Here is a 15,189-nt window from a genome sequence, read left to right as displayed (position 1 = left end):
ATAAGTCTTATTTCACTAGACACAAATTAACATACCTACTAGAATATATACATATAGGTACGTACGTACGTGTTTTAATAAAGCAGTTAATAAAATGCTAAATCACAAATTTGAATGAACAACTCTTTCTACTCCATTTCACTCTTATTTTCAAACTTCCAATTCGCTGATTCCGGGGATTGAACTTTTACGAATAACTTTAGATGCTTGCCCATGTGTAAACGAGACATATATGTAGATATTTGAATACTTAACGTTTTGCTATAATTAAATACGTGTAAATAGAAACACATAACATTGGACGAGACATGTTTAATTTACCCTAGTTTGTGCCTACGCAAAGATGTGATGAATTTCAGCAAGACTTAATGGTAGGTATTTTTAATTTCATACATTTTCAGTCTAATAATCTTCATACCTTTGTTTTTAAGAAAAAGCCTACTGGAGGTTTTAGAAAGTTATGATGTTAGTATTGTGTCAATTAAGTAAATTCATATAAATTATACATTACTGGCATATATGTGGGTAGGTACATTGTTATTAACATTTTATGCTCCCAGTCAATATAATAAAGAATCAGTCTCGTAAAGAGTCTTGTCATTATGACATCGAAGTTAACAGTTGTGCACTATAATTTAATAGATACTATGTAGATATATATATATATATATATATATATAAATTCACCTACTACAATACAGGCAATACGCGATCTATTATGAAGGCGTCACGTCAATAAGGACAATTTGAAATTGGAGAATCAAGATGATTACCGCATCGTTATTACGTTAGTGACAATTTGAGGGAAGTTAGTGTTAATGTGACACTTCAAACCGCTTCCCTTGGCAAATCTGCGTGTAATAACCCGCGCCGCCCGCGTCCTTACTCTCAATGAATATTCATAGCGCGATCGACGTGCCTTCTCTTTATTCACTGTAAACACGTGTACGTGTCATTCCAAGCCTATCTTGTATTACGTATTCTATTTCTGTAGAAATTTAAGCTACATCTTAGATGTCTACCTGAAATCTAGAACCATCTAGAATGTTCTGCATTTAGAGATTGATCTATAATTGCGAAAGTGTAAATAAATCGCAAAAGGAATTGTAAGTCTAAGAGATTTATGGTTTACAGAATATGTTACGGTGTACTCTAGGGATCCGTGACGAGGGTGCATCGATTGGGTCAGTTCCATTTGGTTGTATATGCCCATGACACAACACATAAATTTTACGATTGCTACCTATTTATTCCAAATATTTAATGGCACCTAGTTATACACAACACTATATGACTAAGGTGTAATTCTTATTTAGCAGTATAGTGTAGGTTATAACTAAATACACTTTTTTTTATATAGGTATACTTAAAAAACTGCCAGTATGATGAAAAGAATATTACATTTGGTCGAAATTGTATCTCTATTGTGAACGTGAAGTAACTATGACATATATTATAAATCACATGAATGTGAATTTAGGAAAAGTTAATCGGAAATTAAGAGTTAATTAAGTGCTAGTAAAATTGAAGCGAAACAGCAGGACAAATTACTCCAACTACTGTACTTTTTTTTAAGGTTAATAATGAAGTGGTGACGCCTCCGAAGAAGGTATACGCTAGCGAGGCATCAGTGGAGAAGGATAAGATGACTATGAGGCCATATGGAGGTCAACCTCACATTAATCCACATTACTAACAATCCCCTTCACTTCCGATGGCAAAACAAGTTCGAAATGGGTGCAGGATTCGCGGTTTAAAGCAAGCACGTTCATAACAGATACAGAGTTCGGAAATCGTTCTGAAATAAAATATTTGTGCAAAAATGAGACAATGCTACGTTGGTTCTGTCATGCGAAAAGAATGTCTGATGAAGGAACGACGAAACTGATAATAAATTCAAACAAGCAAGGTTGCAGAAAAAATCTAACAATAAGAGTGGCACTAGACTCCTGCATCTACCGGCGGTTTCACTCGCATTTTAGCCTCTGTGTTGTTCTGATTTATAAGCTACATTTTGGTAAACCTTTATAGTAGTAAAGGTTCATCAAAATTCGTTCAGTAGTTTTTGCGTGAAAGAATAACAATCATCCAGCCGTCTATCCATCACTACTTACATACTTTGTCACTTCATATTTATAGATTATTTATTTCATTAGCGTAATATAGAATTGGTTCTTACTAACACCAATTTAGTAGACAACTATAATCGGTATAATATAATTTACCAAAAGCTACAACCGGTATTGAGGGAAAATAAATACAGTTTAAAATTGTAGTCATTTAATTTACTTTTTTTGCATATCCACTTAAATTTACTGAACCTACCATAGGAAGTCTACTAAGGTTGAATGTCAAGAAGTAGTAGTAATACGAAATAAAGAAATACAATACTCCTATACTACAATAGACAGATGTCAGCATTAGGGGCAAGAATGGTAAGGTTTTATCCAACCCCCAAGTTGTATGAAGAATATTTTCATAAAAACATAATATCAACAGACCATATATGTATAATGACTCTAAATGATTAAGCAAAGGCAGTCGCATAAATGCGCGACGCTTCCTACTTTTCGGCTTTTGAGGTATCTCATACAACAATGGAATGTTACCAAAGGCAATCGCAGTATGTGTCAATAACATAAATATTTTGATGGCCAATAAGTTCTTTGGATATAACAAAGGAAAAAGGGAGTAGTGCCCAACTGTAGATATAATGAGGAATAATTTTCCATCTACGGCGCCCAGTACTGACATAAAGCTGCAACAAATCACACGGAATTATAAATACATCGATATAAAAACAATGATAAATATGTTGCATTTAAACTAATAATTATGTTTATTGAATCAATTAAAACACATAACTACCTCAAAAAAAATGTATCTCTTATAAAATTAGCATTCAAAAACAATAATATGCAGTATTAGTGATTGATTGTGATGCCGATGATCGCGGATTCGAATCCTCGCGCACGGTTTAAATATTTGTATTTATGAGTATAATTGTCTGTATCGGTCTGGTTATTTTCTATGTATATTATATATGTATTTACAAAAAAATTGTACCTAAGTATTCATATCAGTTATCTAGCACCCATAACTTTTATAACCCATATTTTACAACTCATAACTCTTTATGTTATATTATTGGCTCACTACACGCTTTGGATTAAGTAAGTGTAAGTAAGTGTGGTGAGCACCTTATCTTAAATAAATAAATACCACAAGCTTTTCTTACATTGCGACTAAATCGCGCTATGTGAACTGTTCAAGGATATTATTATATTAGTCACTGTGATAATGAAAAAAAAACTTAGCTTAGTTTTGCATTTAAAGTATAGTTGGTTACATTCATAACATATTCTACCTAAGACCTACATAGAGCTCTAATAATTAATTAGTACCTCAATTAGTTTCTTAAATTGTACTAACTATAGTAAGTAGTAATAAAGAGGAATAGAAGTAGAAATAGAAGTATTACATACCTTAATGGTATTAAGATCATAAGTATTGCCTTTTCATGGACATGCCACCCAAACATAAAAGAACAAGTAGCACATACAATAAGACATCTGAAAATATAATATTTCATAAAGATTTAAATTGCAACATTGGTGATTATAGTTTATAGACTAACAATAAAATTAAAGAGATATAACAAAAATATATAAATTATATAGTCCAAACAATATTAATATAACTAGTAAATCTGGTTGAGAATTACAGTATACAACAAAATGTCTCAACTTCTTTAAAAGTCACCTGCCTTCTGTTTGATTATATCTTAAATTATGCAGCAGATTTTAATGCAGTTTTCAGAAATAGACAAAGTGATTCAAAAGGAAGATTTATATGTATAATATATATGCCAGGAGGGATTGCTAGTTTCATATAAACTATAAATCATTTAATCTAGTAACTATAAGAACTTCTACTTCTATATTCATATTTTATATTATAAACTAACCTTATAAAGCTCAGTGCTCTGTACCTCCTATCTGCACAAAGATACCATAGTTTAATTAGAGCAGGAAGTATTGAACCTCCAGCTAATATGAATGTCATCCATGGCTTTATACTGGGCAACACAATATGATCAAATTCTTGAACCAGTCCACCAGTCATAGAAGCTTGCACTTTTGGCACAGTTATTCCCAGTTTTGGTACTAAAAAAGGGGAGATAATGAACAATAAACATCTCATTACCAAATTTTAGTCTTTAGTTATACCTTAATTTACAATCTACTCACATATATGTTCTAGAACTTTATCACCAAAATTATACAGTGCCCAGAAATTTGGAGCCCAATATGCGTGACATAAACCTCTTTTGAATGGAAACAATCTTGATAGTAACTGTAAAATTAAACAAGAGTATACTTAAAATATATAGAAACTTTGTTTATATTTAAAAAAGATACAGGTGATATTAAATAATGTTTTTAACAAAAACGTATATTACTAATTATATTTTATTAGTAATTAGCAATAATAAGGACTTCTTTTATTTTAATTAAATTTCAGTGTGAATATTTCTTACCTGTGGCAAGTGTTCTATAAATGGTCCAAATGACAAAATAAAGACTGTAGTGACTGTAATAGCCAGTTTAAACAAATTTAAGACTGAAAATGAATACCATGGTGTATGAATGCCATCATCAGATGGAATTGTAAAACAATATGCCCTTAACAAATATACAGTATATACAGGGGCCATATAAATATATATGTGTTTCAAATTCAATAATACTGCAAACCAAATTGCAGATTGAATATAATTGCTCTGAAAAATAATTCATATTAAGTACATTATTATCCATTAAAATATATGTAATTATAACAATTAATAAATAACTGCTTACTGTTATAATGTTTGATATTGATAATAGCAGAAAACCATACAAAAACCCATTGTATTGAAAATGTATATGATCAACCATTAACAATCCTGGATTGGATATCAATAATATAAATACGAGAAGCTTCCCATTTCCTATTAGATTAGAGCAACTGAAATATACAAAATACTCTGTAATTTTTAATTGTAAGCATTTATACTAACTATTAAAATAAACAGCTACAAACCTTTTGACACCACATATATAAATTAAATCTAATACAATAACTGATAATCTTTGAAACCAAATTGTCATATCAGAAGCATAATTTAAACTGGTCACATTGAGCATTTTTGGGTCAAAATATTTAGCTACATGTGATAGCATATATTCCAACCAAGCAAAGAATGGGGGGTAATCTAAAGTCCATTCTGAAGTAGAATCATAATACCACTGATCTATAGATAAGTTGTGAGTAACCGCTAACCAATTTCTATGAACTTCAAAGTCAGTAGAACGGCTGCAACAGTAAAAGAAAATATGTTAAAAATATGTTATTCACTTAAAGAAAAGATAAGATAGTAAATTGGAATACAAAATGAACACTTACTACAATGGTACGAAGAATATTTTTATAGTTGTAACAAGTATAGCTATCTGCCATATCATGATGAATTAAATATATAAAACCTACAGTCTAATAGTGATCTAATATCAACTACCTAAATTCATTAGCCGGTACAATATATAAAACATAACCACAATCATAATAAAAATAAGGAAACATTTTCTAGGTTGCGAAGTCAAAAATGACATTCAGATTGAAGTAAAGTAATCAACCATAGAGTTCTATATTTTTACATATTTACTACCAAAATGTGAAAAATATAGATGAAGAAAAAAATATCATTGAGAAACGTTATCAACGTAATAGAACCCAAAACAATAACTGTCGGAATTTATGTCTTAACATCAATGCGTACTAATTTAAATAAATTACTTTACTTTATTTTACTTTACTTTTTTTTTTTTTTACTTTACTTTACTTTACTGTATTTTACGGTGTGCTTATGCTAAGCTTAATTTAAAATTTATTAAGGATAAAATGGGAGGCATGTTGTATCAACTATTAAAGAGCACGATGGAAGATCGCAGAAAGTGGAAGGAGCTCCACAAGAGCGTAGCTCTTAAATTATGAATGAATGATAGCAATATATATCATCTGGAAGGCTACTATGACCGAATAAGAAACAATCCTTACGCAGGGCAGTTCAATAGCAGTAAATTTTTGTAGTTTCGAATACTGAGTATGAAGTCCTAGATTCAATTAGTTTTCTTCATAAATATGTAATTATTAATTTGCAATAGTAATTTGTTTTAATTTCGGTTTTTCTTCAGCGCCTTTTTAATCAGAGACAACACTGCTGATCGCAAACTCCAGTCGAGTTTGTCCTCTCACTGTCAAGCAACAAACTGTCAATCAATTGTGCTTTTGAAGTTGTATAAATAATGTATCGTTAGATAAACATTTTTATTAATTTATAATTTACTCTTATTGTTATGAAAATAATACTAACAGTTTAATAGTAAGCTAAGTAGTCGCGGTTAATTAATATGGCTATATTACACAGGGCGCTATTTACCTGGTTCATTTTTCTAGTATTTTTGATATTATTATGCCTAAGGTTAGAATCAAGAACACATTGGAATTGGTTTATTGTTTTTATTCCAATGTGGGTTTATGATAGCATATTATTGATATATGTTCTATTTCATATGATTTCTCACTGTCGAAATGGCATTGAAATATTCCGAGGCACAATCAACAAGAGCGTGTGGTACATTGCAGCTATTGGATTAAAAATGGCTGCACAAATCATAATTTGTATAAAATTGGAATACACAAAAGTGAATCTACCCATCTATGTTGTTATGACGCCTATTTGGATGTTATTACCGGTTCTATGTGTAGAAGTTTTTATGCATCTATTAAAACACTCCAGTACTAGCAGTAGATATTAAATTCTATGTTATACAAACCTCAGCATAACAAAAAATAACGAAACTTCAATATCTCAACTACTATAGTAAACATGGTCAGGAAAGAACATGTGACTCCAATATTATAGATAATTTTAAACTTGGCACACACTCATTGACATATATTTATGTTTGCTCATGTCAAAATGTTCAGTGTCATGGTTGGGAAGTTATGATATAACTCCATCACAGTTACTGTGGATATTTAACCATCAAGAATGCCCATTTTGTCTGATAAAGTTGCTCAGATTAAAAACTCCGGGGTAACAAAGGTGTCTGCAGGAGACACAGCTGTTTTAACCTGTACCAGTAATGACTACAATCACAATTTTATGTTTTGGCTTTTTGATCAGACTAAAGTGATTGGACCTGGAAATGATTATGACAAAAGTAAATATACATATGAGGTATTGTCTGGGAACCTTAAAATTCATGTAAGTACTTTATTGACTATGCTTACTGCCACATCTTTGTCATGTTATTAATATTACTATAAATTTCATAATGACAAGGTGACATGATTGTAAATTAGTACATAATTATCATCATGGCTATCTAATCATTCATCATCCTATCATTACTCATCTAATCTATTCTGAAAAACTTACTTTGTATGACCATAAATTTGCAAGGATTACTCTCCTGTACTTGTGTAAATGTGTATTAAAGTAGTGTAAAATTAATATTACTGTATTGGTAAAAACTATATTGTTTGCAAATAAATGTTAACATATATAGTTATATCTTATTGTATTTATTAATGGTGTCCATAAAAAGCAATATACATGATATCACAGATCTGCTTAGCAATTTGTCTGCAGAAAATAAAAATGTCAATATATCCTTATTAATATCATGAAATTTAGTGTATGTTATTTTTTAAACTTGACCTTTATTCATTCAATATTGTTCTAGTAATTTAACATCGATTTTGCATTTGCATATTTGATGAGGATATTTTAAACTAGTTGATGCATCCTGGTATTGAGAAATGAAGTGAAGTAATATAATATTATATAATTTATTTCCAGAGTGTGACCCCAGATGAAGCTGGATATTATAAATGTGTCTCAAAAGATATCAGTGGATCAGGAGGGATTTCTGTGGGGGAAGTGGATTTGATAGTTGATGGTACAACATATTCTGCTTCCGAAGCTGTAAAATTAGTGGCTATGGTGGTTTCCATTATAGTAATCCTCGCTTGTGCCATCATTTATTTTCGGTTAAAAAAGGAATGGGGCAAATATGATGGTCGAACTGTTGTACCAGGTATTGACTTTATGTAATTTATGTAGCAGTTTTAAGTTACTACAATGCAAATGTAAATGTTAATACAAGTTATATACATGAATATTATTATGACCACCATATTGATATGTAATGCTCATAGATCCTCTAAATAAATATGTTAAATATTAATAATATGTATAAAGAACTGAGGTAAATTATATAACATAATTGATAATTGTTGTGTGGATGTTGGTTGTAACATAATGAAAATGGGAAACATGCTACCTGAAAACCTGAATAAAATAATATAAAACATTTGAGTGGTGGTAATAATGAATGCTACTGTTTATTGTTGCTTCACACATCAAATGAATTATGGCAACTTAAAAACTCCCAAAAAAGGCAAAAATTTTTATTTTTTTAAAAAAAATTCTAAAGCATTTAAATTATTTTTTAAAATCAATAATAAAACTGAAAATTTATTTTCCAGTGGATGATACAGATGATGGAGATGAAATATACAACAGAACAACCACTGCTATTAATCAACCCGTTGCTGGGCCCAGTAGGAACCCTTCATCAGAGCAACTCCTTTATGGTATAGATAACCAAGGTTTGGATACAGATTTCAATTCTGTATTTGAAAATATACAAATAAAATCTCCACAAAGAAGTTTGATATAGTTTAATGAATTTAACTCATACCAAATAACTAAATGCTATATTATATAGTGAAAATTTATAAATTCTTATAATTCTTCTTATAGTAAGAAGTAAATTTTCTGTGTTATATTAAAATATTTTAGTTTAAAATCTGTGATTAGTGTGATTATTTTCCAGATACAATTCTTTCCTTCCTTTGTATATTTACCAATAAGAATAAAACTGTGATTATTGTAGATAATTATGTAATATAGTTAGAATATGAATGTAATTTAGGTAGGTATTTAATAATTCAGCAATTTTGTACATTTTTGTTGTCAATATTGTTATGAAAACAAAAATAATGAAACAAAATTTATAATTGTATTTTATTCCACATGTTCACAATACATTAAAATGTAATATCATTCGTAGGGCGCCTATCGCTTGTATCTGGGCTAGTTACACTTGTATGTGCTGCATTTGGCTGTGGAGTTGTTTCTAATGTATCATCTTCCTCATCATCACCATCAACTTCCATCTCAAACACTTTAACTTTCCTAAAACTCTTAGATAAAACAACAGCAACTTTACGACCACCAGAAACTGCTATGCGACATCCATCCATTTTATCTAGCACTTTGTAAACATTTGGATCTAATAATGGTGAAATATTTTTAACAGACACTGTATCACTAAATATACATGACTTTGATTTAATGTTAAATTCACTAGAATTTTCCAATGTAATTTTAGAAGGTACTTGAATAAATATACTATTTTCTTCACTATTTGGATGTTGAACAAGAACTGATAAAAACTCAGGGGAATAATATTGTAAATCTAACACTATCATGCATTCTCCGTCTGTTGAGTCTCTGTTTCCAACCAACAAATTGGATGTAAAATGATATTTTGTTGCAATACCACTACACATTTTATCTTTTACATTAGTAGATATAAAATAGAGTCCATTATTTCTAGCCATACTGACTAATGCAACCATAAATCTTTCTTGTGTTTCATCATAAATTTGTGTAACCCTCAAGTTGTTACTAAGGTTCATATTTTCTTGTTCTTCATAACATTTAAGATTATATAAGAGAGTAAAATGTTTTCCCACATCTTTAGTAGTTACATCAAATACTTTATGAACAGCACTTTTTAAAAATATCTGTTGCTGTACGAGAGAAAACTTTCTAAACTCAGACATTGAAAAAATTATATCATTATCTTTTAGCAAACATGAATTATCCTTTAAAAATTTGTGCCAAGGATTATCTTCGTCATCTGGCAATATACTCAAATCTTGATCCTGCAAATACTGACCCAATCTCTCTAAATTAAATTTAACTGGTTTTTCAGATGCATTATCCTTATTTTCCATTTGTACATTATCAAAGTTGTACAAAAATTCTGCAATGTGACTGAGTTCCTGTTGTGTCATTTTGACTATTTCACTTGGAGTTTGTTCATTTAACAATCTTATTATCATAACATACAGCCACCTGAAGAATGATTTATAATTGCGCATTGAAATATCAATTACTTGTTGTAATTCTAAACATTTATTCAAAAAAGCACAACATGCTTTAATTGCTTCAGTCACAGCACTTTCTTCTAAACCCAATATCTAAAAACAATAAGATTTATTAAGTGTAGGTAAATAAAACAATTAGGAACAAAAGCAATATGAGAGTAAATATTACCTTATATCTATCTGGTATTCTTGTAAGCCCTCTGATTTCTGAGAGATAATAAGTTAAACTTTGTCCAACCACATTCAATTGTCTCAACACTAATTTCTGTATTGTTGAATAACTCAATTCCACAGAATTACCAGACTTCTTTAAAACCTTGGCTGTTAGTTCTCGGAGTAAAAACAGTTCTAGTTCATCTGATGGTACACCTAAAATAAAGAGAATAATTTAATTAAATTAAATATAGACAATTACTTAATATCATACAGAAGTCTGCACTGCAGCAAAATATATGGAATGCTCTGTGTCAACATATTGACTGTATTTTAATTATATATTAAGTTAAGGCTGAATTATTTATAATAATTCAGCCTTAACAAATTGAAAACATTTTAATAATCTTATTATTAATATTATAAATGGGAATGTTTATTAGTATGCATGGGGTTTGTTACACTTTCACGCAAAAACTACTAAACAGATTTTGATAAAACTTTACAGCAATATAGCTTATACATCAGAATAACATATAGGCTATAAATTTCACACGGGTGAAACCGCGGGCACAGGTCGTATACATAGAAATGAGGTAATGAAAAGTTAACAATAAGTAAACTATTATTTTATTAATAATTTAATTCAATTGGCATATTAAAAATATTCACATAATTATTTCCTTTTCATCCTTCCTCCCATTCTCTATGAAATATTTATCTTAGCTTTCTTTAGCTTATATATAGAGCTATATTTAACATGTTAGGAGAAAATGTCATCCTAAATCTTCCAGCGATTTTTATATTTATACTGATAAAGAAACTGTTAGCACATGTACTCAGGGCAGGGTTGAAAGACCCTGTTTATGTTGTTCAAGTTTTATTATATGTAAAGATTATTATTATAATATTGATTATTGTAAATACTAACCTAACATCAGCAATTCCAGCATGTCAGCTGAAACTCCACCTTCGGGGACTTTTGCTGCATAATAGGCCATTTTTGTATCCATTTCCAGCAATATATGCTCCCAAGCCTCAGTTATGGAAATCATAGTTTGATCAAGATATGATATCAACTCAACAACATGCCCATGTTTGTTAGCAACATGACAAATTTCTTCAGCATATGCTGATAACACACTTGTGTTGATAATGGAAAGATGTACAGTGTTTGTAATTCTGTCTAAGTAAACAACTTGCATTATACTGAAGTCATCTGATATACAAATATCTAAAATTTTGTATTCACCACAATCATCTTTAGTTAACTGTGACAAATTTATAATTCCATATGGGTATTTTCCAAATATACTCATGTAAATTAAACCTGAACTATAACCTACCATTAACATATTCAGTTGAGTTTGATCTTTAACCATTTCTTTAAAATCACTGATATTATCATCAGATCCAGGGCTTTTATATGCATTGCTAAGGGAGGGTAACCTTTGCAAATATATAGATGCATCATCCTAAAAAAAAATTGTGTTATTATTATTATTTTATACTCCTCAATGTTACTTATTGTATTAAGGTAATGTTACAGTATATTCCATTAGCTTATTAGTTATTTCTTGAGCTGAGATATTTACTCAATAATTATGTATATGGGTAAAATCCTTAAAATTTTTATTGTAGGTCTCTGTCATTGTCTAACATAAAACAAAAATTTTAGAATATTTAGTAAATGTAAAATTTTAACAACTTACATAAATATTGTAGGCAGATGAACTTTCTAAAGTGCCAGCCCGAGCAGCCCATGTTATACATGTAATTCCACTGTATTTGGAATCATCAAATTCTTCTGAACCCACATGGTCTAATTCATATTTATCGAGTATTTCCTTGTCTTCAATATCTACAATGTGGACACTACCTGAACTATAACCAATGGCTAAAACCTGCAAATTTTAAGAGAAATTCATTACAATGTATCTAACATACATAGTTGACACTTGGAATCTGTTTTTACATTTAAAAAGCAGTCAATTCTGACAGAGGTATTGAGAATTTGATACTTTATTAACTACTTGTTTATTTTATATTCAGCATATGAATTTATCAACATTCAACTTTTGAGCAGATTTGATGATGATGATGATACATACTTTCTGTTTCTTATTTACAATCCATAGAATATGATCTTAGTTTAGTACTATGTTGCAATTGTGGCATGTCCAGAGTTATTAATATTTGTTTATGTGATAAATTACCTTTCCGTCAGGTCTCCATGTCATTGCTTGAACAGTGATATTTTCTTTCGGTGGGGACAAGTTCCATACTTTCTGCCAATGAAGTCTATGTACTTGGACTTCACCTAAAACATAAATAATTCCTAAAATATTAATTTATCCCAACTTACAATATTTTTAGTAAAAATTATGTTATAAAATATTTGCAAAGTTAACTAAACTGAAGCAATTTATTTTTTTATTCCAATAATATAAATAGGTATAAAAAAATATTTAATTCCCTCCAAATCAAGTGTTTAGATACCATTCAATAATACCTCTTTGAACTAATATTTTCATTTTTGGTTTATTAGTATGTCATAATGGTTATGGTTTATGAAATAAAATTATGTAGGTTTTTCGGTTATAAGTCTTCAATTCAAAATATTTTGTAGGTCTGGACAAAAAAATAATTTATATAATAGACAACATGTTATATATTATTTAAAATAAAATACGTTGTTTTTGTAAAAATTATAATCAGCAGAAATTTATATATTTATATGAATTGTTGATTCTGTTTCTTTTCCTATTTCATTTAATGTAAGGAAATCAAAATAATACTACAGGACTTTAAAATAGATAAAGTAAATTTACCTTTAAAATTGCTTAAAGCTAATAAATCTAGCCTATTGCTCCACACCATAAGATCCACTTGATTGGCAACATGTCTCTCCCCTACTTGTCGCATACCACAGTGATACATTTTAAAAATACAATGAATGTATAATGTATAATTAAACAACTATTAGCGGCTAATATTTTGTCTAGTCTTTAATATTAAGTAGTAAGTATATTTAAGGTTAGATAGACATTATGTTCGTTGTCGGGAATGAAAATAGAAGTCAGAATGAAGTATGTACCAACGGATGACCCGGCGCGGGTATGTAGCAAAGAATATAGTAACTATGTGCAGATAACAGCTGACAGTGGTGTTTAAGACTCCTATAATCCTATATATTCATAATTAAACTTTCAAATTAAACTGATTAGCATATCCATTCAGTTTGCGATTTTAACAACAATTACTGTTATTTATTATTATATATTATTTGTTAAATAATATAGATAATATTTGCGACAGTTGACAGATATAAACAGATTATAACTATACACACTACACAGTGGACAGATAAAAACCGAGGGTTACCAATCGTAAAATGGACTAACATTAACTGCACGTAAGATTAATGATACTTAATTTTTTTATATAGATTGGTTTAACAAAGTTTCTGCAATTCACGTGGTTTCTTTTGGCGAATACACCATCGTTACCGCAAGCAGTTGAATCATTCCAAATAATTTCAATATCACCTTCAAAAGAATGTTTTAATGATGGCAACCCAGTCGAACGTAAGTCAGTGCTCAGTGATGCCAGATTGGGGGAATCCTCAAATGTGATCGGACCGACTGTTTACGTTATTAGTGTTGAATAAAACAAGAACTTAATATGTAGTTAGCACAACACATTAACTCTCAAATTTCTAAGAAAAAGAAAATTTACGAAATATAGTCGGTCTCACAGACATATTTATTTATTATTTGTACACTTGACATCAATGATTATAGACAAAATATTTAACAGCAATTTATAAACTATTATATTAACTATTTACAATTCTCAATAGAAAGTGGCCACTGAATTTACTTGGATAAGAGTATTTTGATTTTGTCCTTAGGATATTCAGTTCTGTTACTAGTTGGTAACCCTAACTGAATCTGACAGCTGAGTTGATCAGTTTTTGTACATTTATTTATTTACACAAATTGGTTTATACCACTTTTCGTGATATAGTTTTAATTGAAAAATATTGTACTGCTCTCTCAAAAATAATATGAGCAAGAGAAGTGAATTTTAACAAAAGAACAAGAAATATCTACTCAATATCCTGGTGCAAGTACCTAAATAAATGTTCATACAAATCTTATTGAGTAAAGTTACAAGGCTTGAAAATGTCAATGAATTCAAGTTCGTCCCCGTATTCAATACGAGAATTATTGGTAAATTCCTTAACACAACAGTTAAGTGAATATGAGCTGCTAAAATCTATGTATCCTGGAAATGATGACATTAAACTTACTGATAACAATGTTCTTAACGATATCAATAATTTTTTAGATAACAATTTGGAATATACACCACCGCATTTAGATTTTATTTTAAACTTACAATTGAATAATTTAAAATTAGAAATGTACATAAATTTGCCAAGCTTTTACCCTGAAGAAAAACCAGATGTATGTATTAGGTGCAATCAACTGAATCGTCACCAGGAAACACATTTAAATATGAAACTTGCAGACTACATAAATAATAATTATTCTGGAGAAGTGTGCTTGTACACTGCAATATCTTGGTTACAGGAACATATTGAAACATTTTGTGATAAAACAGAGGTTCAGTCTGATGATAACAGTGTTCAGGAATTGAAAAACATACACCAAAAATTTGTTAGACAATGGATATATTCGCATCATATTTACAATAAGAAGAAAAGAGAAGAAATAGTTA

At 29.7% G+C, this 15,189-nt stretch overlaps 4 protein-coding genes across 5 annotated transcripts; 2 read left to right on the top strand and 2 right to left on the bottom strand.

Moving 5' to 3' along the window:
- Nucleotides 1-2,262: 2,262 nt before the first annotated feature.
- Nucleotides 2,263-5,656, bottom strand: LOC131853228 (probable dolichyl pyrophosphate Glc1Man9GlcNAc2 alpha-1,3-glucosyltransferase). The gene is made up of 8 exons (XM_059204067.1): nucleotides 5,449-5,656; nucleotides 5,086-5,358; nucleotides 4,863-5,010; nucleotides 4,541-4,783; nucleotides 4,251-4,356; nucleotides 3,968-4,166; nucleotides 3,486-3,572; nucleotides 2,263-2,758 (listed from the first exon to the last, which is right to left on the bottom strand). Exons 1-8 carry the CDS (start codon nucleotides 5,505-5,507, stop codon nucleotides 2,281-2,283), a joined length of 1,593 nt encoding a protein of 530 aa, XP_059060050.1. The 5' UTR covers nucleotides 5,508-5,656; the 3' UTR covers nucleotides 2,263-2,280.
- Nucleotides 5,657-6,314: 658 nt separating this feature from the next.
- Nucleotides 6,315-6,860, top strand: LOC131853318 (transmembrane protein 60). Its single transcript, XM_059204178.1, has one exon. It carries the CDS (start codon nucleotides 6,453-6,455, stop codon nucleotides 6,858-6,860), a length of 408 nt encoding a protein of 135 aa, XP_059060161.1. The 5' UTR covers nucleotides 6,315-6,452.
- A 6-nt stretch (nucleotides 6,861-6,866) lies between these two features.
- On the top strand, nucleotides 6,867-8,876 carry LOC131853317 (uncharacterized). The gene is made up of 3 exons (XM_059204177.1): nucleotides 6,867-7,312; nucleotides 7,910-8,147; nucleotides 8,599-8,876. The coding sequence occupies exons 1-3, from the start codon at nucleotides 7,097-7,099 to the stop codon at nucleotides 8,790-8,792; spliced, it is 648 nt and encodes a 215-aa protein (XP_059060160.1). The 5' UTR covers nucleotides 6,867-7,096; the 3' UTR covers nucleotides 8,793-8,876.
- Nucleotides 8,877-9,059: 183 nt separating this feature from the next.
- LOC131853315 (anaphase-promoting complex subunit 4) lies at nucleotides 9,060-13,734 on the bottom strand. Of its 2 annotated transcripts, none has more exons than XM_059204175.1 (6): nucleotides 13,275-13,734; nucleotides 12,660-12,763; nucleotides 12,156-12,347; nucleotides 11,375-11,918; nucleotides 10,460-10,659; nucleotides 9,060-10,383 (listed from the first exon to the last, which is right to left on the bottom strand). In XM_059204175.1, the coding sequence occupies exons 1-6, from the start codon at nucleotides 13,381-13,383 to the stop codon at nucleotides 9,163-9,165; spliced, it is 2,370 nt and encodes a 789-aa protein (XP_059060158.1). In that variant the 5' UTR covers nucleotides 13,384-13,734; the 3' UTR covers nucleotides 9,060-9,162. The 2 variants fall into 2 exon arrangements, with proteins under 2 accessions (XP_059060158.1, XP_059060159.1); XM_059204176.1 differs by having other exon boundaries at nucleotides 13,541-13,734.
- Between the last annotated feature and the right edge of the window lie 1,455 nt (nucleotides 13,735-15,189).

Source organism: Achroia grisella, unplaced genomic scaffold (genome assembly GCF_030625045.1).
Source record: "Achroia grisella isolate CSIRO2021 unplaced genomic scaffold, CSIRO_AGI_Agris_v1 utg900, whole genome shotgun sequence".
Lineage (NCBI taxonomy): Eukaryota > Metazoa > Arthropoda > Insecta > Lepidoptera > Pyralidae > Achroia > Achroia grisella.
This window is presented reverse-complemented; position numbering and strand designations above follow the sequence as displayed.

Coding starts and splice junctions, on each gene's coding strand:
- LOC131853228 (XM_059204067.1), bottom strand. CDS start 5,507: ATGATATGGCAGATAGCTATACTTGTTACAACTATAAAAATATTCTTC. Junction 4,784..4,862: donor CAATATCAAACATTATAACA/GTAAGCAGTTAT, acceptor ATTATTTTTCAG/AGCAATTATATTCAATCTGC. Junction 2,759..3,485: donor ATGATCTTAATACCATTAAG/GTATGTAATACT, acceptor GATTTGTTGCAG/CTTTATGTCAGTACTGGGCG.
- LOC131853318 (XM_059204178.1), top strand. CDS start 6,453: ATGGCTATATTACACAGGGCGCTATTTACCTGGTTCATTTTTCTAGTA.
- LOC131853317 (XM_059204177.1), top strand. CDS start 7,097: ATGCCCATTTTGTCTGATAAAGTTGCTCAGATTAAAAACTCCGGGGTA. Junction 7,313..7,909: donor CTGGGAACCTTAAAATTCAT/GTAAGTACTTTA, acceptor ATTTATTTCCAG/AGTGTGACCCCAGATGAAGC. Junction 8,148..8,598: donor TGGTCGAACTGTTGTACCAG/GTATTGACTTTA, acceptor TTTATTTTCCAG/TGGATGATACAGATGATGGA.
- LOC131853315 (XM_059204175.1), bottom strand. CDS start 13,383: ATGTATCACTGTGGTATGCGACAAGTAGGGGAGAGACATGTTGCCAAT. Junction 12,348..12,659: donor CATGGAGACCTGACGGAAAG/GTAATTTATCAC, acceptor TAAAATTTGCAG/GTTTTAGCCATTGGTTATAG. Junction 10,384..10,459: donor GAATACCAGATAGATATAAG/GTAATATTTACT, acceptor TATTGTTTTTAG/ATATTGGGTTTAGAAGAAAG.